This window comes from Schistocerca cancellata, chromosome 12 (genome assembly GCF_023864275.1).
Source record: "Schistocerca cancellata isolate TAMUIC-IGC-003103 chromosome 12, iqSchCanc2.1, whole genome shotgun sequence".
Lineage (NCBI taxonomy): Eukaryota > Metazoa > Arthropoda > Insecta > Orthoptera > Acrididae > Schistocerca > Schistocerca cancellata.
Window position 1 is genome coordinate 159,201,741 of NC_064637.1, and position 22,669 is coordinate 159,224,409.

Below are 22,669 nucleotides of genomic sequence, written 5' to 3' on the forward strand. Positions count from 1 at the left end.
CCACGTGATTTATTGTTTCCCACTACAGTGCCCTCGTTCCTCTCGGTCTGTGTCACGGGGCCCTTCAATGCTGAGGAAGCACCCCAGCGGCCCGTGCAACACAGTGCCGTGTCGTGCAGGCCTCGGACAGCCGCGAAATTGTGACGGTGTCAGGATGTGCTGACAGTTGGCTCAGCGGTCTGCGTCCCTGCCGACTCACCGCTATGCAGTGTGAGCCGCAGGCGGCCAGCTGCTGCTTCTTCTCGCCGGTGTGGCTGAGATCGTGGCGACGATAAGTGGCCGTGATCTGGCATCCGAATCTGTGGCCCTCGCCTCGGGCTGCCTGTGGCGTGTGTCGGAAGCCAGGACGACTGCCCGCGGTGGCACAGTGCTGGCTGTCCAGCTACAGACACCGCGTCGGCCTCAGTTAGTCGAACCGACGACCCGCCGTGGACTGGAACACTGGTGCCCCATCTGCTGCTGTGTATAGCCGGTGGTGTGACACGCCCCGCTGTCCAGGAGAGTTGCCACACTTGAATGACTCTCTTTAGAAAACGACACCTATTTATACTCGGCTGTGCACCCCTGTTTTGCTAACACGCCGCTCCGAGTCACGTACTCACCACACCGGATTGTGCCAGTGGGCCCCTTCTGCCTGTAGCTTGTGCCATGCAAACTGCTGCGTTTACACTTTTCAGCAGTTCGACGGTCCTGTGGCCTCCATTCTACTTCGCAATCGCTGGTCAGCGTAACTTACTGTCAACCAGCCTGCGCCTGGCTGTAACTCAGAATATTGCACGAAACTAACTTCCCCTATCCTAAATAGTGGTGCTGCTACATTATTCACAATATCAAAGTATCAAAAAAGTGTGGATTAGCATATTTTATCTGTAAATTAGCAAAGCAATTGGTTCAAAAAGGAGGAGCGGAACTAAATAAAGACACACATTCAGCTTATGGAGTTGCAAGTGCGAACACACTCACAGCACGTCATTTTCCTTAGAAACTGCCACCAACAGAAAGAAAACAAACCCAGCTAGAAGATGCAAGGTCTGTTGGGAACAAGGGAAAGCTGCAGGAAAGGTATTGAGGAAAGAGACCAGATACTACTGTAGGCCGTGTAACACGGGCCTTTGTGTTCCCGAGTGTATTGAAAGATTTCATACCTGCATGAAGTTCTCAAATTTGTAATAATGAGAAAAAAAATTCACAATAAAACAATTTATTTATAAATGAAGCATTTAATATTTCCTGCTGACAAGTGATTTTAAATCGATAGCCTACCATTCCCTACGACTTATGAAAATTTTTTCCACTTCAGGGAAAAATAAAAATGCTGAAAAACAGTAGAGTAATATCTGCAAATCCCTGTAAAATTTATTTGTGCTAAACGTATACATATTCATAAAGAGGAAGGAAATGGAATGTTATCCTGATATACTGCCTAAAGAAGTAAGTGGACTAGAAAAATTTATTTAAAAATTGTAAATTGTAGCAAATTTCCTCAGGATCCGGGTTTTAACTGGATAGCTAACCCGTTATGCTCCAGTGTGGTAAATCCATCCTTACCCTACCCCCTCTCTCTCCTATCATTCTCCTCCTCCTTTCTCTCCCCTCTTCCATCTCCCTCTCTCCTTCCGCCGTTCTCTCTCTCCGTTTTGTGGAGTAACAAAATGCATTTGAATCTTTGTTTTCATCTGTCTTTGTACTGATCATGTTTGTAAGACATTTTACTTTTACAGGTAATGACAAACATGGTGTCATCACCCGATGTGGTAAAAATGTTTGAGGGTGAGAACGACCGCGTCAAGTTCGTGACGCTGCTGTGTGGGGAGGAAGACGAAGAGACGGCAGAAGCAGCCGGGGGTGCCCTAGCAATGCTCACCTTTGCCAGCAAGAAAGTCTGCGAGAAGGTTTGTGATCCAAAAAATGGTCTGTAAGTGCAAAAATATAGGTGTATATCTTCAAATTAAGTTTCAGTACGCATTTGGCAGCTGTTCTTCCTTTTGGGTGATGTTCTTCCTTTTGGGTGATTAGTTGTTCTACATCGGACTTTGTAAGAAACGAAGAGAACTCTACGTGACTGAATATATTTCTTTTTCGTAGTAATGATTGAAAATAAATTGTAGTGGTATTGCTCTCTTCTTGGTTTTTAATAATTTTCATATGCAGGTAGGAGTCAGTGTAGGAAATAGGAAAGTTTCTGAAGATCAATTATTTTCACTTTTACTAGAGTTCCTTGCCTTCTACATCACGGGTAAGTACAGTTCAGTGGTGATATATTTGAAGTCAGGCTGTATCTCTGAAAAACATGTGGTAAATGTATTTAGTATTACCAATTTGGGTGAATTCTAAATATGTTGATATTCTGGGATCTAAATTATTTAATGTTCTTGGGGGGGCGGGGTGGGTGGGGCGCAGAATTCTCTAATATTTTGGTCCTATAAATCTTCTTGCATTAACTTTTATTAAGCATGTGATACATATAGTAAATTTTTTTACTACTGCTGATACAATCTAATGTTAATGTACTATGTGCATTGACAGTCAGGTTGAAGACAAATCTGCTCATTTATAATTCTTCAGACTTCCTCTTTTTATGTAATAATTGTAGTAAAATACAACGGGGGCTCTCGACAGTGCAGATCCCACCTTCTTGCGGTCAGTGGCCATTGGCTGAGCTTCTTCTGTAACACCACATCTGAAATGCTTTAATTCTCTTCTGTTTCGGTTTTCCCATAGCCCACGTTTCACTGCCATTCAACGCTGTTCTCTAAACAGTAGATACAAAGAAACTTATTCCTCAAATTAAGGCCTATATTTGATATAGTAGACTTCTCTTGGCCAGATTATGCGCTCAGTGCCCATGTTACACTACTTTTCATGTCATCCTTGCTTTACCCGTCATGTGCTATTTTCTTTTCATGATACCAGAATTCCTTAATTTAATCTTCTTCATAGTCTCTGGTTTTGATGTTATGTTTATCGCTAATCTCATATCTGATCTTCCTCTGTACTTAAGTCATTCTTCGGTTGACTCTCAATTCGTAGCGTTGCATGATGCAGTAGTCTAAATACATATATATTACCAGAAGAGACTGTGATTGTTCCCTAAAAAGGTAGATGTAGACAATAGCTCCTATTACATGAGGGTCGAATTTTATAACAAACTTCCAAAAAAAAATCAAAAATCTCAAATGGATCTGCCTTGAAATGGATTTGAAGGAGTTTCTTAGCAATAAATGAGGCATATAGTATCAAAACTGGCCATGACTCTGAAGGCATATTTTTCAGTGTGATTGAGAGAGACAAAACATTCAGGGTCACAGATGTTTTCCTCTCGTAGTTATGTCCTTAAAGGTTTAGTTTTTAATCTGATTCATAATGAACCCTTTTTTATTAATTTAAGTTTTGACTCTTGTGTAGAAAGCAGTTCAATGAAAATAAAGTGATACTGTAATTAATTTTTTATAGCAGTGAAAAAAGCATTTCAACATACAGCAAATAAACAATGTTTTCAGCCTTCAGTTGCAAGGTAATTTTATTCGTTTACCTAGATTTTATGGCCGGCGCAGCTCCGTCTACGTTCGCCCTAATGGTTTTAATTTTGACTGACATAATCTTATGATTATGCGTCTTTAATGTTTTAATTTTTAATCTGTGACATGGCCAGTGTTTGGCTCACAAAATAATTTCATTGTTGTTCTGAAGAAGATTCCATTACTGGAATCGAAACCTAGGTAAACGAATAAAATTACCTTGCAACTGAAGGCTGAAAACATTGTTTATTTGCTGTACATTTCACAGTTGCTGACACGCTGCAATATGTTAAAGATTTGTCATTTCAACATAAATTGGATAATAACATATCAAGAAGAACATTACAGAACTGAGGAGAATGAAAAGTAGGATTTCTCTTACTAAGAGTTTGTAGTTCACCTACATCTCAAACACACTACAAAGAAAATGATATGCAAATAACTATGTTATTAGAATCATTTTTATGGTAGACACTGCTGACACATACTGAATAATACTGTTGTTTTAAGTCTTCAATTTGTCGTCATTTACATTACAATATTAGGCATTTCACATGAAACATTGATGCTGACTTTGGAGACAGCATTGGAACTCTCATTACCAGTGCAAGCTGTTTCATTAGCTACTTTTATTGTTTCATAAAACTGCAATGATTGAAGATCTTCCAATGTTGAACCAAAGTGTTCCTGCAGGAGATTTTTTATGCCCTTCTTTAGAGAGAGAGAGAGAGAGAGAGAGAGAGAGAGAGAGAGAGAGAAAAGAAAGTAAGAGGAACGCCTCCATCACAGTGTGAGATATCATTTTAGTTGGTAACTTTCCTCATTTACACTGAGTTTTGTACTTGCCAATATCATTATTTTACATGGACAGAATTTTGTGCCTTCTCTGCTTCCTTCATGATAATTATTTTGGTCTTGGCTAATGGAAAATGCGATTGAGAAGAAGGCTTGAGTGCATCAGCAGCTTGTGATGTCCAGTCACTCAGCTCACAAGCTACATCCAGAAGAAAAACAGCCCCATTATTAGACAACATCTGTTCATGTTCATCAACATCTATAAAGATGCCATACCTCGTAGCTTCTCTTTCAGCTCTCCCAGTACTTACTACTCTTGATTTTGTTGTTGTATTACACTTTGATGTTTCACATCTCTGCTTTCTTGCACTTGATGTGTGGGTTTCATCTATCAGTGTTTCCATTATGCAGCACAAGATAAGAAAGTCAATTCTTCAGGTCCTCACTCAGAACAGTATACATGCTACACTTACACGATAATGACAAAATACATGCACACGGGAAGTAGAGTTCCTTTTGCAACAATTACAATAAGAAGCCTGGGAATACGGAAATGAGTGCAAAGATTAGCGTTGCCAACAGACAGATGATATATTATGGCTTCAAAGAATTTGCTGTGTAAGGAATTATTTTGCTTGCTGATATGAACACATTGTTGTGTACTCTGAGAACATAAGATACCAGACAAAAATGCTGTGACTTAAAGATTGTTGCTCATTCCTTGACAAGGCTGCAAGACTTGGGCCATTTCGTTACATGACCAACAATTCAGTGCTTTGTAACATTAAGATATGGATGAGTTTGAAGGATATTTTTGTTTCACAGATAATGACATACTTCTACTTTAAATTCATAACTTGAATTCATTTTTGTAAATTTTGTGACTTGGCCGATCTTGATACTATGAAGGTCATTCAATAATTAAAGAGACAAATTGGTCTGGAGAAAAAAAACTGTTTGTAGGGCAAGTTTAGTATTTTTATGGCTTTAACTTGGCATCACTGGGATGAGACCTGATCAGCTGATGTATCAACGTTGTTTTGTTTATAACCTCAAAAATACATTTCAAGATGATGAGTCCACTTGAAATGCCACATCAGTTGAACAACATTCTGTTATTTGTTGTTGTTGTTGTTTTTTATTATTTTTTTAATTTTTTTTATTACCTGCTGAAGTTGAGAAACCAGTGAATATATTCTGTAGAATGTCTAAAGTTTATGCTGAAGGTTGTATGAATCATGCAAATTTTTACAAGTGGGTAGAGCAGTTCAAAAATGGTCGTGACTCAGTGACTGACGATCACTGTTCTGGCTAACCAGTTGCAGTTTCAACTCTCTCACTTGAAAGTTGAATTGATAACATTATTTGTGCTAACCGCCATGTGACCGTGGAAATGGTTGTGGATAAGGTTCAAGTTAGTACTGGTAAAATTCATGACATTATCTGTAACAAACTGAAGTATCGCAAAACGTGTGCAAGATGCGTCCCAAAGGAGTTGACGTGGCTAAACGAGGTTGAGAGTGTGCACAGAACTAAAGGAATGTTATGAAAGAGAAGGCGAGCACTTCCTCAACAAAATTTTAACTTGTGATTAAAATTGGGTTCACTATTATGAGTCAAAATCAAAAAGACAAAGCATGGAGTGGAAGCACACCAACTCACCTGTCAAGAAAAACTTCAAAACCTAAACATCAGCAGGAAAAGTCATGTTGACGATGTTAAACAAGGTGAAGCCAGCCACGAGAGAGAGACAATGTGGATCCAGAGGAGAGGTGTGATTCTCCAGCAAGACAGTGCTTCTTGTCCTCATATTGCTCAACTAACCCGTGAAACCATTGACAAAATGGGATGGGAAGTACTGAATCATCCCCCTTACAGCTAGTGATTTTCATTTGTTTGGTGCACTCAAGGAGGCATTATGTGGCAAGAGGTTCCAGGTCAACGAGGACGTGAAAAAGTTTGTGGTAAATTGGTTCAAACATCAAGATAAAGAGTTCTTTGCAGCCAGAATAAAATAGCTTGTAGCCCGTTGGAACAAGTGCATAAATGTTCAAGGGGATTATGTTGAAAAGTAGAAAAAGTATTGTTTTGTAAAAATAAACTCTTTTTTTTTTTTTTCTCCAGACCAATCTGTCTCTTTAATTATCGAATGATCCTTGTAGAGGCCTCAAATGTTTTTATAATATTAAGGTACTCCTTTCAAAGGAGTAGAATGGTAATTATCAATAGTACTTAAATTTACCACCACAAAGTTATGACAGGAAGTGTCAAATATCTCAACAATCCAAAACAGATCCTGTATTTGTTTCAAGAGAATGAATGAATAAATAAATAACTCGTTAGACTGTTGTTTCCATTCAAAAGGTGCTGCACTAGCTCCTGACTTACACTGAGAATAGCAATCTCATCAGTGTATATCATCATTGATACCAATTCATCCTCAATTTTAATCACACTCATAAACCTTTCTTTTATTTCCACCATTGTTTCTCATTGTTAAGATTGAACAGTACGGATAAAGATGTATCCCTTTTTACACCCATTTTAATCCGAGCTCTTCATTCTTGCCCTTCCATTCTTACATGTTCCCTCTCGGTTCTTGTACATATTGTACATTATCCGCCTTTCCCTGTAGCTTACTCCTATTTTTATCGTAGTGTCAGGTATTTTATATTGTCAAACACTTTTTTCAGCTCAACAGACCCTATGAATGTGTCTTGAATTTTTGTTAGTCTCGGTTCTGTTATCAGTCCCAACATCAGAACTGCCTCTCTGGTGCCCTCATCTTTCCTGAAGCAAAACTGGTCACCGTCCAATGGATCCTCAGTTTTCTTTCCCATTCTTTCATATATTATTCCCATCAGCAACTCAGATGTGTGGACTGTTAATCTGATTGTGCAGTAGTTTCTGCACATATCTGCTCTTGCTGTCTTCGGAATTGTGCGGATGATAATTTTTAAAAAGTGCGACAACGTGTCTCGAGATTCGTACATTCTACATACTAATTTGAATAGTCACCTGATAGTCACTTCCTCAATGATTTCAAAAATTACAAAGAAAAGTTGTCTGTCCCTTCATGCCTTTTGACTGCAAGTTTTCCAAAGCACCATTGAACTCTGGAGGCCCTATATGGACTCCTGTTTCTCCCTCAGTCATATCACCAGACAAGTCCCCTCTTTCCACCTAAGCACTCTCTTCCCTGCATTAAACGCTGGAATTCCCATTGCACTCTTAATGGTGATGCCCTCACTTTTAATTTCACCAAAGGTGGTGGTTTTTTTTTACTTTCTGTATGCTGAACCAGTTCTTTTGATGATCATATGATCATTTCTTTTTCAATTTCTTCACATTTTTCCAGCAGCCATTTCTCCTTAGCACTTTCTATTTATTACTTTTCTGAGTTACTTATTTTTCTGTAATTTTTATTTTCCACCATTGTTTTGCACTTTCTTCTTTCATCGATTGATTTAAGTATATCCTCTATTTCTTCAGGTTTCTCCAGACTTACCGTCTTGTGTTTGTGTGCTCGACTTCTGTGATTGCCCTTTCTTGAGATGTCCATTCTTCTTGTGTTGGACTGCCTGTTGTGGTAGTCATTATCACAGTATCTGTAGCCTCAGAGAACTGTAAATGCGTCTCGTCATTGTTCAGTACTTCATTATCCCACTTCTTTGTACATTGATTCTTCTGGAGAAGTCTCTTAAACTTCAGCATTCTCTTCATCATTACTGAATTGTGATCCAAATGTATATCTCCACTGGGCATGTCTTACAATCCAATATGTGATGTGGGAATCAATGTCTAACTATGATGTAATCCAGCTGGGATCTTTCTGTATATCCAGGCCTTTTCCAAGCACACATTCCCCTACTGCAATTTTTGAATTACTCAAATTTATTGCAGAACTCACATTCCTATTACCAAGCCTATATTCTCTCATAACTATCTTCTGTTTCTTCCAGTTTTCTTCTGCTTCTTCCAATCTTCCAGTCCCCTATGATTATTAGATTATTGTCTCCTTTAACATATTGAATTACCTGTTCAGTGTCCTCGTATACTTCTCCATCTTCTGCTTGTGGTGTCAGTTCTCTGTGGCATTGGTTTGCTGTTGATTCTGATGAGAACAACTGAATTCCTGATCTCTTTGCAGTACTCACTCTCTGCCCTACATGAACATCTAAATTTTCATACTTAGTCCAGAGGCTGCCATAAGTTATGTGGCAGGAGTACAACTACAGGTCATTTGCTTTCCTTATCTAGTTGAAGATAGAGTGAGGAAAAAATGACTGTCTATGTGCTTCCATACAAGCCTTAATTTCTCTTAACTATCTTCACAGTACTTACATAAAGTGTACATTCCCAGCAGCAGAATTGTTCTGCAGCCAACTTCAAATGCTGGTTCTTTAAAGTTCCTCAATAGTGTTCCTTGAAAAGAACATCTCCTTTCCTTTGAGATTCCCATTTGAGTTCCTGAAGCATCTTCGTAATACTTACACATTGTTCGAACCTACCAGTAACAAATCTAGCAACCTGACTCTGAATTGTTTCAATGTCTTCCTTTAAACTGACCTGGTGTGGATCCCAAACACTCAAGCATTACTTGAGAACGGGTTGCATTAGTGTCCTATACATGATCTCCAATACAGATAAAGCACACTTTCCTAAAATTCTCCCAAGAAACCGAAGTCGACCATTCACCTTCCCTACTGCAATCCTTACGTGCTACTTCCATTTCACATTACTTTGTGACATTACGCCTAGGTATATAATACCATTTATAACAACTACAGTATTGTAAAAATGATAGATTGCCACTCAGCATATAGTGGAAATGTTGAGTCACAGACAGGCACAACAAAAAGACTGCTAAACAAGTAAGTTTTCAGCCAAAAAGCCTTCTCCTGAATTAGACAAGAGACACATTCACGCAAATGCGACTCTCACATTGTGTCTAATTCAGAAGAAGGGTTTTGACCAAAAGCTTACTTGTTTAGTAGTCTTTTTGTTGTTCCTGTGTGCAACTCAGTATTTCCACTATATGGTGAGTAGCAGTCCATTCTTTTCCTAACATTGTTATTATTCCATCCTGGATTTACCATTGTTTTATTTTTAACAACTCCTACTTACATTAAACTGTTTTATGTTACTGTTAATGTTACCCTATATTCATATGACCAGAAATTCGTATCTCCTTTCCGTTGTAGTCCATGACTCCCACTATTTCAAACTGAGCCTTTGCATTTCCATTTTCAGATTTCCTAGCTTCCATACCATGTTTAAAGATCTAATAATGCACACTCTGTCTGATAGTTTGTTACCCTTTCATTGTTTATTCAGCCTTTTTCTGGTGGTTACCTCTCCCTTTGGAGTTCCCTTCCAGGGATATGAATGGGGGACTAATCAGTAACCTTTTGCCAATGGAGAGATCATCGTGACTACTTTTCAATTACAGGCCCCATGTCCTTTGGACACAAATTGTGTGTAACTGTTTATACTTGGAGTCTTCAGGTGCCATTGCTGATGATTTTTATTCAAACTTTAAGTAGTGGCTGGGTTTGCACCTGGGATCCAGAATGTTTTGATTACTAGTCACAGATGCTACTCCTAGACCATCGGGCTGAAATAAAACCAATGTATATATATTGCTTTATCAATTTATAAATGTATACCTGGTTTCACTTAGGCACGTGCATCACCTTTGATGCTGGTAACACTTCATTTTTTTGTGCTCATTTGTAGCCACTTTTAAGAAGTGTATAGTAAGACTATGTATGGAGGGGAGGGTTGATATGGTGGGGCAAATGAAGATAGGAGTAAAAATGGAATGGCTGAAGGCCTATGTTTTTTCTGTAAATGTAACAGCTGTAATTAACAGTATTAGCCTCAATTTCATGTGTATACACACATTTATTTGTTTAGCATAATGAATATTTTTAGTGCCACTTTGACGGTCACTGTTGATATGATATTTTACTAAATGTCAATTTTCATTGACATTGTTTAACACTCTGAACTATCTTATCAAAGTTGGTATACAAATTTTTCTTCATAAGCAGTAAAATGCAAATGTATAAGCCAAAACAGGAAATATGAACACAAGATTACTAACAAATTCCCATTTTTTTGCAGGTGTTAAAGGTAACTAGCTGGGTCGAATCACTCCAGCGACTTTTGGGAGATCAGAAACCGTCCATGAGGCTTCGTGGCTGTGCAATAGTTGCGTCGCTTGTCGAATCGTCCAAGGAAATAGCTGAGAAGGCAAGTTTTTCTGTTTGTTGCCACTGAGAGTGGTTATCCGTACTTTATAAAATTCTGAGGCAGAATTTCTGACCCGTACTTAGGTTCAGGACAAATGTCGGTACTGGTGACAGATACACAAAAGTAGAAGTGACACAGTACATACATTTTGGAACTTTTAAGAACTTTGTTGGGGAGAAGAGAGGGAGAATTTTATAAAGAAATGACAGGTCACTCAGAACCCTGCATGAGAGTGACCCACTTTTGAGGGTAAGGGGAGACAAACATATGCCCATCTTTGTCTCTGTATGTGTCTGTCGGCAGTAATAATAATTCTCCTAAGAGTGTTCTGGGTAGCAAAACTGTGAAAATCTTTATATGAGCATATTCTTGATACATTAGTTATTAATCAGTCTCCAATCTCAACTCTTGAAATAAATTGTAGGTAGTACATGTAACTGTGACCATTTATTATGTATCAGACTACAGACATCTGTTCAGAGTGTAGACTTAATTCACGACTGAAGACTTTGTACAAAACCTTTTGCCACTGTGATGTAAAGGCATCTGTTGGCACATTCTGACAGCTGCATGCTGCTTGAGTACTACCTCAAACAAATAATACAACACAAAACAAATATTTGTACTAATGTGTAATATTAGATTTGTGAATAAGTTTGTAGTTTTTTTCCATGTGTTTGATAAACACAATAGATACACATAACAGAGACTTTAGTCATAAATGATATATTCTCCTTCACTATTTATAACAGTCTGCCAATGCTGGTGTAACTTTTCAATTCTGCGACACTACAAATCACGTGGTCTCGAGGTGAAGAACTCGTTGAGCCATGTACAGAGTGAAATTTTATCTGGAAAGGAAGTTCCTTGGAGGTTTTTTGATAGAGACTGGAAAAGGTGAAAATCTGATGGCACAAGATCAGATGAATAAGGTGGGTGCATAATGACTCCCCAACACAACTGCTGATAGTGTGTTTCTTCAGTCTAGCAGAAGGCAGGTGTCTGTTATCGTGGAGTAGCATCACGTCACACCCTCTTCCTGGTCACTGTTCTCAGATTGCGTGTGCGAGACATCTCAGTTGTTGACAATAAATGTCAGCAGTGACGGTTACACCTCAGCGAAGCAATTTGTAGCACACGACACTGTCGCTGTTCCTCCAGATGCGTAACATTATCTTATGTGGATGCTTGCAGGTCTTTGTACTGGAAGTAGGTGCTTTATTTGATTCATTCTTTTCCTTATGTTAGCATAAAGACACCATTTCTCGTCACGAATAATGATACAGGATAGGAATGCTCGGTGTTGTTCACGAGCCAATTGACAATGAGCAACCAGAGATGCACATGTGACCACCTGCTGATTTTTGTGTTTTTAGCTTAGAGCGTGCAGTATCTATGACCCTATAGTTGAGTCTTCCCCATTGCATGCCAATGTCTCACAATGGCGAAATGATCGCAGTTCATCACATTTGCCAGTTCTCAAGTACACTGATGTGGATCATCGTGGATTAACGTCTTTAAATGATCCTCATCAAACCTCAAAGTCTTCCTGAATGTGGTGAGTCACTAACGTCAAAACAATCCTCCTTAAAACGAGAAAAACATCTTCTTGCCGTGCTCTGTCCAGTGTGGCATTATCCGCTTACATGGCGCAAATGTTTCTGGTTGTCATCACTGCTGTCACTATTGAACTCAAACAGATGAATATGTCAGACATGTTCTGGTTTCTCCATTTGGCACTCCATTTTCTAGCATTCACAGAATCACTTACTATCTCCAAATGACAAAATGACAATATGTAAAGTCAAATAGCAACAATGAACTACAGTATGTAAACTCAAATGTCAGTAGTGAACTGCAATTAAAAAAAGACCATCTATAAATAAATCCATAGCAGTCGGAATACCAAATGTAAAACGAAAACATTATGAACTTATGGACCAACTTAATATTATATGATGCACCTGCATATTATTTAAATGGTGGAACTATTTGGATACAGGCCACTTAGAAAAATAAAGCGTCTACACTTCATTCATCATAAGTGTTGTGACTCGCCGATCTTTCAAAGTGCCACCGCGCAGTTACGTGCATCCTCTGCATGCGGCGCTGTCTGCCAGCCATGCAGCAGCAGCTCCACCTAAGCGGCCAGCTAGCCAGCGACCGCTAGACTCGGACTCAGTTATGATTTGACTGTTAAAGTGTACACACGTCTTACTCTGTTATTTGATCTGTGACTTTCATGTATTGCATCTTCCTTGAAATATATTTGTTCAACTTGAAGTTATAACAATAAGAATAAACCTGATGTAAACAAACACAAGTGTGGTGATTGGTCAGCAGCCGTAACTCTCACACGCAGGTGTTGTTCTGCTCTTGGAAGTAGGTCCAACTTATGTATTAGATATCTTGTCACTATGGCATTCTGAGGTATTTAATGGCCACAAACATTTTTCTTAATCATACTTTAGCTGCATAATTGTGTACAGTCACAGTCTCTCTAAATGCTACTTGTGCTGTGCCTGTCTCGCTCTTAATATGTACTGTGAAAATGAATGACACTGCTACTTGCTTCATTGTGAAACGTCTGTGGAACACCGTTCATGTCAAAAAACAAGTTGTTCTTAATGTTTTTCACAAGCCAGCAGAGAAAAATCAGCTCTGACATTTTTTGAGAAACTCCATGTCATAAGTAAAAGGTCATATTCTAATTATATGTGTCGCGCAATGGGTAACACCGTAGAATGAAAATTATGTACGGTTACAGACGACGGTTCGAATCTCTGTGTGGTCTATTATTTTTTTCCAGTTTGAATACCTAGATCATTTAAATATGAAATTCATCAAATATATATTAATTAACTCATACTCGGCCATCACTTTTCAAGAAAAATACACGTATTCTACTTTCTAATTACATATTGCATGAGAAATTCCAGTTTTCGTTGCCTATATAAATTCTTAAGTATCGATATTTTATAAAAGATTGCTAAAGATTTTTGAAGTTAAGAAAACTATTACACAATCAAACTTTTTTGGAGGAAAATGGGAAACCAAATACTCTTTATTTGAATATGCCCATTGTTTTGTAGGAAAGATGTGGTCTCTCATGAGTCAGAATGATAAGTGTCGTAAAAACATAGAAAACAATAATGCCGCATTTTTACATTTGTCACCCCACTACTACTGTCTGAACCCAATAGATCTGATCTAGAATAAATTAAGGGATTTGTCACCAGAAATAACGAGACATTTAAGCTGCCAAACATACTGCAACTAAGGCACGAAGCTTCACGTCATGGCCGAATGAGGACAAAACGCAGAACAGCGTATCGTGAAGGAGCAGGAGGAAATGCGGCCTCTTTGGTGGCTTGAGATTCTGTTGCTGATCATCTCATTATCAACATAGCAGTACTGAAATGTATTCCTCAGAGTCTGGCGTGGAAGGAGTTCAGAGATTACCAAATGACTGACTGTAATACTTTCAGTGGCTTCAATATTTAACTATTATGGGAAATCAGTAGTATGCTTTTATGCCACACATAGCTCAAGCAGAAAAATTACCATTGTCAACGTAAGAAATGTTCATCACTCTTGTTTTTAATTGCAATACTATGTTGTACTATGTTATCGATGAAAGGAGAAAATGCAAAAATGCAGTAAATGAAGCAGGCAAAAAGGAATACAAACGTCTCAAAAATGAGATCGACAGGAAATGCAAAATCGCTAAGCAGGGATGGCTAGAGGACAAATGTAAGGATGTAGAGGCGTATATCACTAGCGGTAAGATAGATACTGCCTACAGGAAAATTAAAGAGACCTTTGGATAAAAGAGAACCACTTGCATGAATATCAAGAGCTCAGATGGAAACCCAGTTCTAAGCAAAGAAGGGAAAGCAGAAAGGTGGAAGGAGTATATAGAGGTTCTATACAAGGGCGATGTTCTTGAGGACAATATTATGGAAATGGAAGAGGATGTAGATGAAGATGAAATGGGAGATATGATACTCCGTGAAGAGTTTGACAGAGCACTGAAAGACCTAAGCCGAGACAAGGCCCTGGGAGTAGACAACATTCCATTTGAACTACTGATGGCCTTGGGAGAGCCAGCCCTGACAAAACTCTACCATCTGGTGAGCAAGATATATGAGACAGGCGAAATACCCTCAGACTTTAAGAAGAATATAATAATTCCAATCCCAAAGACAGCAGGTGTTGACAGATGTGAAAATTACCGAACTATAAGTTTAATAAGCCACGGCTGCAAAATACTAACACGAATTCTTTACAGCCAAATGGAAAAACTGGGATGCCGACCTCGGGGAAGATCAGTTTGGATTCCGTAGAAATGTTGGAACACGTGAGGCAATACTGACCCTATGACATATCTTAGAAAATAGATTAAGAAAAGGCAAACCTACGTTTCTAGCATTTGTAGACTTAGAGAAAGCTTTTGACAATATTGACTGGAATACTCTCTTTAAAATTCTGAAGGTGGGTAAAATACAGGGAGCAAAAGGCTATTTACAATTTGTACGGAAGGCAGATGGCAATTATAAGAGTCGAGGGACATGAAAGGGAAGCAGGGGTGCAAAGGGAATGAGACAGGGTTGTAGCCTATCCCCAATGTTACTCAATATGTATATTGAGCAAGCAGTAAAGGAAACAAAAGAAAAAATCGGAGTAGGAATTAAAATCCATGGAGAAGAAATAAAAACTTTGAGGTTCGCCGATGACATTGTAATTCTGTCAGAGACAGCTAAGGACCTGGAAGGGCTGTTGAACGGAATGGACAGTGCCTTGAAAGGAGGGTATAAGATGAACATCAACAAAAGCAAAATGATGATAATGGAATGTAGTCCAATTAAATTGGGTGATGCTGCGGGAATTAGATTAGGAAATGAGACACTTAAAGCAGTAAAGGAATTTTGCTATTTGGGGAGCAAAATAACTGATGATGGTCGAAGTAGAGAGGATATAAAATGTAGACTGGCAATGGCAAGGAAATTGTTTCTGAAGAAGAGAAATTTATTAACATCAAGTATAGATTTAAGTGTCAGGAAGTCTTTTCTGAAAGTATTTGTATGGAGTGTAGCCATGTATGGAAGTGAAACATGGACGATAAATAGTTTGGACAAGAAGAGAATAGAAGCTTTCGAAATGTGGTACTACAGAAGAATGCTGAAAATTAGATGGGTAGATCACATAACTAATGAGTAGGTATTGAATAGGATTGGGGAGGAGTTAGTGGCACAACTTGACAAGAAGAAGGGACCGGTTGATAGGACATGTTCTGAGGCATCAAGGGATCACAAATTTAGCATTGGAGGGCAGTGTGGAGGGTAAAAATCGTAGAGGGAGACCAAGAGATGAATACACTAAGCAGATTCAGAAGGATGTAGGCTGCAGTAGGTACTGGGAGATGAAGAAGCTTGCACAGGATAGAGTAGCATGGAAAGCTGCATCTAACCAGTCTCAGGACTGAAGACTATAACAACAACACTATGTTACCTAAGATCTAGCACATGTTATGTTTTCCGTCAGGTCATCTAAGAAGCGTATTGCCTGAGTTTTGCCGTACATAATTTCTTTCTGTTTAAAAATTAAATGACTTTCAAAGCTGTATTTTTCTCTGCCATCTCTTTTTACTTCCTTACAGAAACTGTTCATATCACTGCAGGTTAGTCGGATCACTTGCCAGGCCAGTGCTGTCCCAGTTAAATGCGCCAGTAAATCTGTTGACCAGTACCATCGCCGAGTCGACATATGCTTAATGCACAGCATAAAATGTATCCTCATTATCTTATTTGACTGTACTCGAGACAGCTCGGCTTCTGCACCGTGTGAAACAAAATCCAGTGAGTTTCCAGCAAATGCGGAAGAATAAGTATTGTAAACGGGGTATAGGAAAGTGGTGATCTATGCCATTATTTAAAGTGTTACTGGCACATATATAATTGATCTGTCTTCAAGAGTGATACATACTAACAAAGGGCCAAGCTTCGAGATTTATTTTTGATATTTACTTTAGTTCATTGATAGATTACAAATTTTAAAATAATGATGACAGAAATTATAATTATTCTCCCAAGAAGAGAGTGTGACATGAGTTACTGAGCAATTTTGTCTTCTCAAGCTTCTGAAATGTCTCACTCACTCGACAGATGTGATGCATTTGTAGCGGAATTACAGCAAATTGAGAAACCTAATGAGTACACGGGCAAAATTACGTCAGTGTGATCGTATCGACTCAGCCGTTCGCGACAGCAGCTGTTACTTTTACTTATGTTCCTTTCAAAATAATTCTAGAGATTGAAAACAGAAGGCAGCCCTAGTCGAGAGGCAGGTCAAAAGACGTCCGTAGATTGTTCTCGTACGACACGCGTCCAGTTTTCGAATGACAGGCGAGTCGAGTGTCGAGGAATTGACGGCCCGATCTATACTCAGGCACGGTCTTCCCAAAAGAAAGTTGTGACTCGAGCTATGCTCATGTTCTGTATCAGAAGTGCTAACATAAAGTTAATTACTGACAGGCTTGTTAATTTACAGGTGATGGTACAGAAAACTTCAGGCCTCTGGCACTTGTCGGAAAAATTCCAAATTTAATTCTGCGAAAATATTGTACACTCACACTCCTCAAGGTAAATACTGATCAGCAGTTCTGTTAGATAGTTTTATACTTTTTTGACAGAATTTTCCTTTTCACACAGTTGCCCATACCGTATTCTTTTTGTATGAAAAGGTTTGTCCATTATGGTGCACTTGTATGTTCTATGCTATACGTGTCTACACGTATCATTTGAAACGCAATGTTCGCATCACTGTCGAGCAGATAAATTAATTGTTTGATCCATTTTTCATCAGGTCACTTTAGTCTCGGAAAGCAGTACGAGTAATTTTGAGAACAGTTCTGAATCCTATGTAATTAACAAACAGTTATCTACAGGAATACGAAATTGCGAATGCCGGTGAGCATGTCGGGACTCCGTAGCTGTGTTAGTGGTTCTTTGTGGGAGCAAATTGTGTAACAGCACCAGATATTTCATTCTCTTCTCTTCTTTCAAGCAAGGCCACTTTGTAAATGTGTTTTAATTGTGCCTGTCTGCAACTTAACATTAACATATTAGATTAACGTGATACCGAGAGCCGGCCAGAAATGCAGTCCGTACGAGTCCACGATCGCAGCCGAGAGGTATCGCAAGATAGCAGCCAGTGCACTGAATGTTTAATGAATACAATTCCGAGAGAGTATGATAAATCTGCGTTGGGGAACAGAGTTAACCGCTGCTGGCGGGCGCGGATACCGGCACGTGACGTGAGGTTCAGAGGTGTGGTCCAGGACGAGGGCCTGCATGCGGTGAGTGCTCGTCGGTCATGGAACCGCCATTGCTGAAGGCTGCGAGTGCAGTCAATCTCTGACAGCTGTGACAATTATTTATTGTCGCTACAGTCAAGTTTCAGAAGAAAATTGTCACGATTTTTGTTGTCTGATCATATGACGTGCACACCGAACTGTGTGTGGTATGATGTGTACCGTACTACGTGCTGGACTAATGAAGAATATAACAGCTATAAACCTGGTAAAGTGAATTCATCTTTTTCTCCAATTTGAGGGACTTCTGGCGCCCTTGTTGACTAGTACTTAGCGAAATGTCTGTGTTTCATCATTTAACGATGCTTATATGATCTGAGTGCATTGTGGCTCTTTGACTGAATTTGTAACTGTTCTTTTATATTTCTTTTGGAGTATTTCTTTAGTTTATATGCATTTACTGCTTCATAAAGAACGTTTAGAAATTCCCGTTACAGACTTTCAGGAACCTACAAAGGGGTGCTAGTACATATCATTTTTAGTAGGAACCCACATCCAGAAATGTACCATTTCCAATTTACAACAGTTTCAATTTGGGTCTTTTACTCGTCGACTTCTGCTTGAGGAATCGAATTAGGTGTGACACAGTACAATTATTAGGTAACAATTTGAAAGGAAGTATAATGAAACATCTGCATATTTGTTTGTATTAACACTTAAACATTATGTGTGCATTATTCCAGAACAAAACAGAACCCAGCATACTGTACGTACAGTACAGTACTGATGCATTACGACAGCAGCTCATTGTGGCGACCACTAACATTGTTATAGACTTTGTACGTATGAAGCATGTTCTGGTACACACTCTCCATCCCACCTGTTGGCTCTTCATTTTCTATTCCAACGACCAGCAGATCTTCCTCTGTCTCTAAAGGAGTCTTGTAAATTAAACTTGGCATATGATCCCTCAAGAAGTAGTCTGTAGGAGTTAAATCCAGCAATCACAGTGGCCGTGCGGTTGGACCCATCTCGGCCTATCTATCTTTCATCATATCATCTGCTGAGATGTCTTCGAATCACAGTTGAGGAGTGAGTTCGTGCACCATCGTGCTGAAACCACGTTCCCTGACAGACATTCAGGTGACCGTCTGACATAGTACACATCATCCTGTCTACCATTCTGCATATCAGGACAAGCAACTCTGAGACTTTTGTATATCCCTCAGCAGACGTGGACACATTACACATAAGAATTGAAACCCTCGTAGAACGGAAACGGTACTGTTCTTGATGTTGGTTCCTATTCAAAATATTATGTACTCACTGCTCTCCTGTGAGTCTCAGATGTTTGTAATGGTAATTTCCAAACACCCCATATTCGCAGAAAGCACTAGGTTCTCTAAATTCCAGTACGTGACACGAGCAACTCGAATGTGGGTTTTCATTGTAATTTGACAGGTAGTGGAGACAACATTGCTGGAGGTGCTGATGGCTTTCTCACAACTGGAAGGAGACTACGGAGCGGGCAACACTGAGGAGGGGAAGAAGGTGCGAGCCGTCGCCACGGACGCACTCAAGACCATCGAGAACTGGGGCCTCATCAGGAAGCCCGTCAGCGAGAGGGACGTGGGAGGTGAACCCCCGGAAGAAGACGACTGAGTGGGCTGCGACACCGACAGGGGTGCTGCTGATCTGACTCTGTCGCTACAGATTCTTTTGACATTGAGGATGCAAATAATAATAATATTGTAGTCACAGAAGTTGAAGGCAAATAGAAGGCACACAGCAGACTGACAAATCAAGTTACGTAGAAATGTCCACTTCATTTCCACGTGGGACATCCATATAGAATATTCCACTGTTGTTGTTTTTGTTGTTGCTCATCACCCAGAAAGTTGGTTTAACATAGTTCTCCATTCCTGATCACTCACCTCTACTCTTCATTTGAACACAACCACCACATCCTGCTGCATTGACAATCTATCTGCCTCGTACATTCTCATCTACGCCTTCCTTCAACTACGAGTCTAGTCATGAAGTTATTGTCAATAACTGTTCACAGGGTCATCGTAAAGTTTTAATTATCTCTCAAAAAAAGTTACTGATAAGTATTTCTATTTTTGTTTAATTGGAAGTACATGTCTGCAGCTCTAGCACACATTGAAATGGCGCAACCCAGTGATAAAGAGGAGATAAGCTGTGCCATTTTATTTTGCGCCTCTAGCTGGGTGCTAGTTCTGTGATACAGGGATTTGAACGTGTATGAGGAATGCAGACTGGATCCACAATCAATTGAACAAACAAAGAAATTAATTTGAATGAGGACTCCATCAGAAGTTGCATGCACCGTGACCACCAAACCTGTATTGATAACAAGAGGTTATTGGTCATTGACATAGAAATCTTTATTTCTGTGCAATTTTATTTCAATCACTGTCTGACCATCATCAGTGTTGTATGTGTAACAAGAGTAAAATAATCAGACTGCACTATAACATACTATACCTGCCCAACTATATGCGTAAGAACATACTGGAGAGATTTTTTGCATCAACATACTTGGTATTAATGCCCTGTGGATTCATAAATGCAAGCAGTAAAATTTCAGTGTCTGCACATCTCAATAAAGAGTACTTGTCGGACCAAAAGGTACAAATGCAACTGGGCTAGCTGCTTACAGGGACCTACGAAGCTATGCTCATTGTCATACTTGGATGCAGCAGTGCCCTCTTTAATGATCATTATTATAGAATCTCTTATTAGTAAAATCAGAAGACATAATGAAATTTAGTATGTAATCCACGCACACAACCGGAACCTTCACTGTAATAATTTCTAGGATTAATAATAGAATCATAAAAATGACAGTGCTCGCACTCTGACATGTGTTTTCAGGAATCGTGTCCTAACGTATGTGGTATAATATGAACCAGGCTAGAATATAGTATTGCAACCATTATATTAACGTAATGTTGAAATAATTCCAGCTAAACCAAAAGAATTGTGTTACACTGTTATGCCCTTTGACATTAATTTTTATACTTGTACAGTTCCGAATTCCTTGTTGACAGAGAATGTTTAAAATACAACTTAGGTATAAAAATACCTATCAAGTAAAAACTTTTATAAAACCAAATTACAAATTAGTCAGAACTTATATTTAGGTAGAGTTACTGTACACACATCCTTTGGCATTAATTTTGACACTCATATACTTTTGAATGACTTACAAAAACCATGTAGATATAAACTTATATACACCATCTAAAAGCTTTTAAAACAAGCATAGAAAATTCTAACAATCACAGTTATGTAAAGTGACGTTGACATCATCTATTTCCATAATGCTCTCTTGTTGTTTGAATCTGAAGCATTATTATTCCCTTTTACTGCAATTGAGACTTAATCTGCAGTAGAACATTACAGCTTGTGGTTATGAAATGTTTCTTATCCAAACACAAAAGGAGATGAAATGTAACTGTGTCCAGTCCTCCCAAACAGATTTTGTTCTTGCACCATGTTCTGCTGCCTTGGTATGATAAGAGATGAACCATGTGAACTTTATTGCCCATCTGCTGGACTGACAGGTGTAACTTTTTGTAGTCAGCACCACAAGTGATGCAAAGCACTCCCAAAAGTGGGTGTTTTTCACTGATGTCTGCTTGTCGAGCAGTGTACACCTTGCCAAGTTTTTACTACAAAATATCTCCTTCTCCTCAAGGAGATCGAGATATCTTCCTTTTTCACCCTGGTGCAACAATTTTAATTGTGATGTCACTTCAGGGAGACCATGGCTAGTAATAGTTAAAAGTGCCACAAAAATATATTTGTCTGCTATACCTGTTCTATCCAATGCCACATACTTGCAGAATCACACTTCGAGTCTTCTTCCAATTTGCCCAATATAAATGGCATCCCATGCAGAACATGCCAATCTGTATAAGCTGATTCCTGCAGTTGCTCATATTTACGAATGTTATTAATTACCATGCAACTAAACCTAATGTGCCATTTTCCACTTTTACTGTTAAGGCGCTTGTTGTATGTGTGGATTACATATTACATGTCACTATTCTTCTATTTTTATTAATAAAACTAACTTAATTCCTTTGGCCCCTATGGGGGCATAGGGCATCCAGGAGAACTCCCCATCCGTCTCTGTTTTTGGCCATTTGCCTCAATTCTGCCTAGGACTTGCCAACTCTTTTTGCTTCCCCTTCCACTGTCCTCTTCCATGTGCCCCTGGGTCTTCCTTGTTCCCTGAGGATTCCATTCCAATGCTTTTTTCTTGATGGACCCATCTGGTTTTCTCAATGTTTGCCCTAACCAACCCCACTTTCTCTCTCGTATCTGGCCTTCTATAGGTACCTGGTTTGTTATTCACCAGAGCTCCTCATTACATATTTTTTTCTGGCCACCAAATATTCGTGATGGGTCGGAGACATCTATTTGTGGAGCTTTGTTACTGGGATGTTATCTTTTTATCCATTTTCCAGCTTTCACTGGCATACAGGACAGCCTTCACATTTGTATTAAAAATACAGATTTTTGTTTTGTACCTGATATTTCTGTTTTTCCATATTGTATGAAGGCAGCATTTGCCTTTTTAATGCGGTTTTTCATGTCATCTCCAGCTCCACCATCATCCTTCACTAAACTACCCAGATACAGGAATGAGCTGACAGTCTCCACCCGCAGCTCCCCTATTAACAGTGGAACCTCCATGTTCCCTGAATTTACTCTCATTTCCTTTGTTTTGCTTATATTTATCTCTACGCCAGCA

At 39.1% G+C, this 22,669-nt stretch overlaps 1 protein-coding gene across 1 annotated transcript in view; it reads left to right on the forward strand.

Moving 5' to 3' along the window:
- Positions 1–22,467, forward strand: part of LOC126109862 (protein unc-45 homolog B) — a 128,430-nt gene extending 105,963 nt beyond the window's left edge. Inside the window, exons 13-15 of the mRNA XM_049914928.1 lie at positions 1,722–1,892; positions 10,443–10,575; positions 19,349–22,467. Of these exons, the coding sequence (XP_049770885.1) occupies positions 1,722–1,892; positions 10,443–10,575; positions 19,349–19,545 (501 nt within the window). The 3' untranslated portion in view covers positions 19,546–22,467. The remainder of the gene's footprint in view (positions 1–1,721; positions 1,893–10,442; positions 10,576–19,348) is intronic.
- Positions 22,468–22,669: the final 202 nt, after the last annotated feature.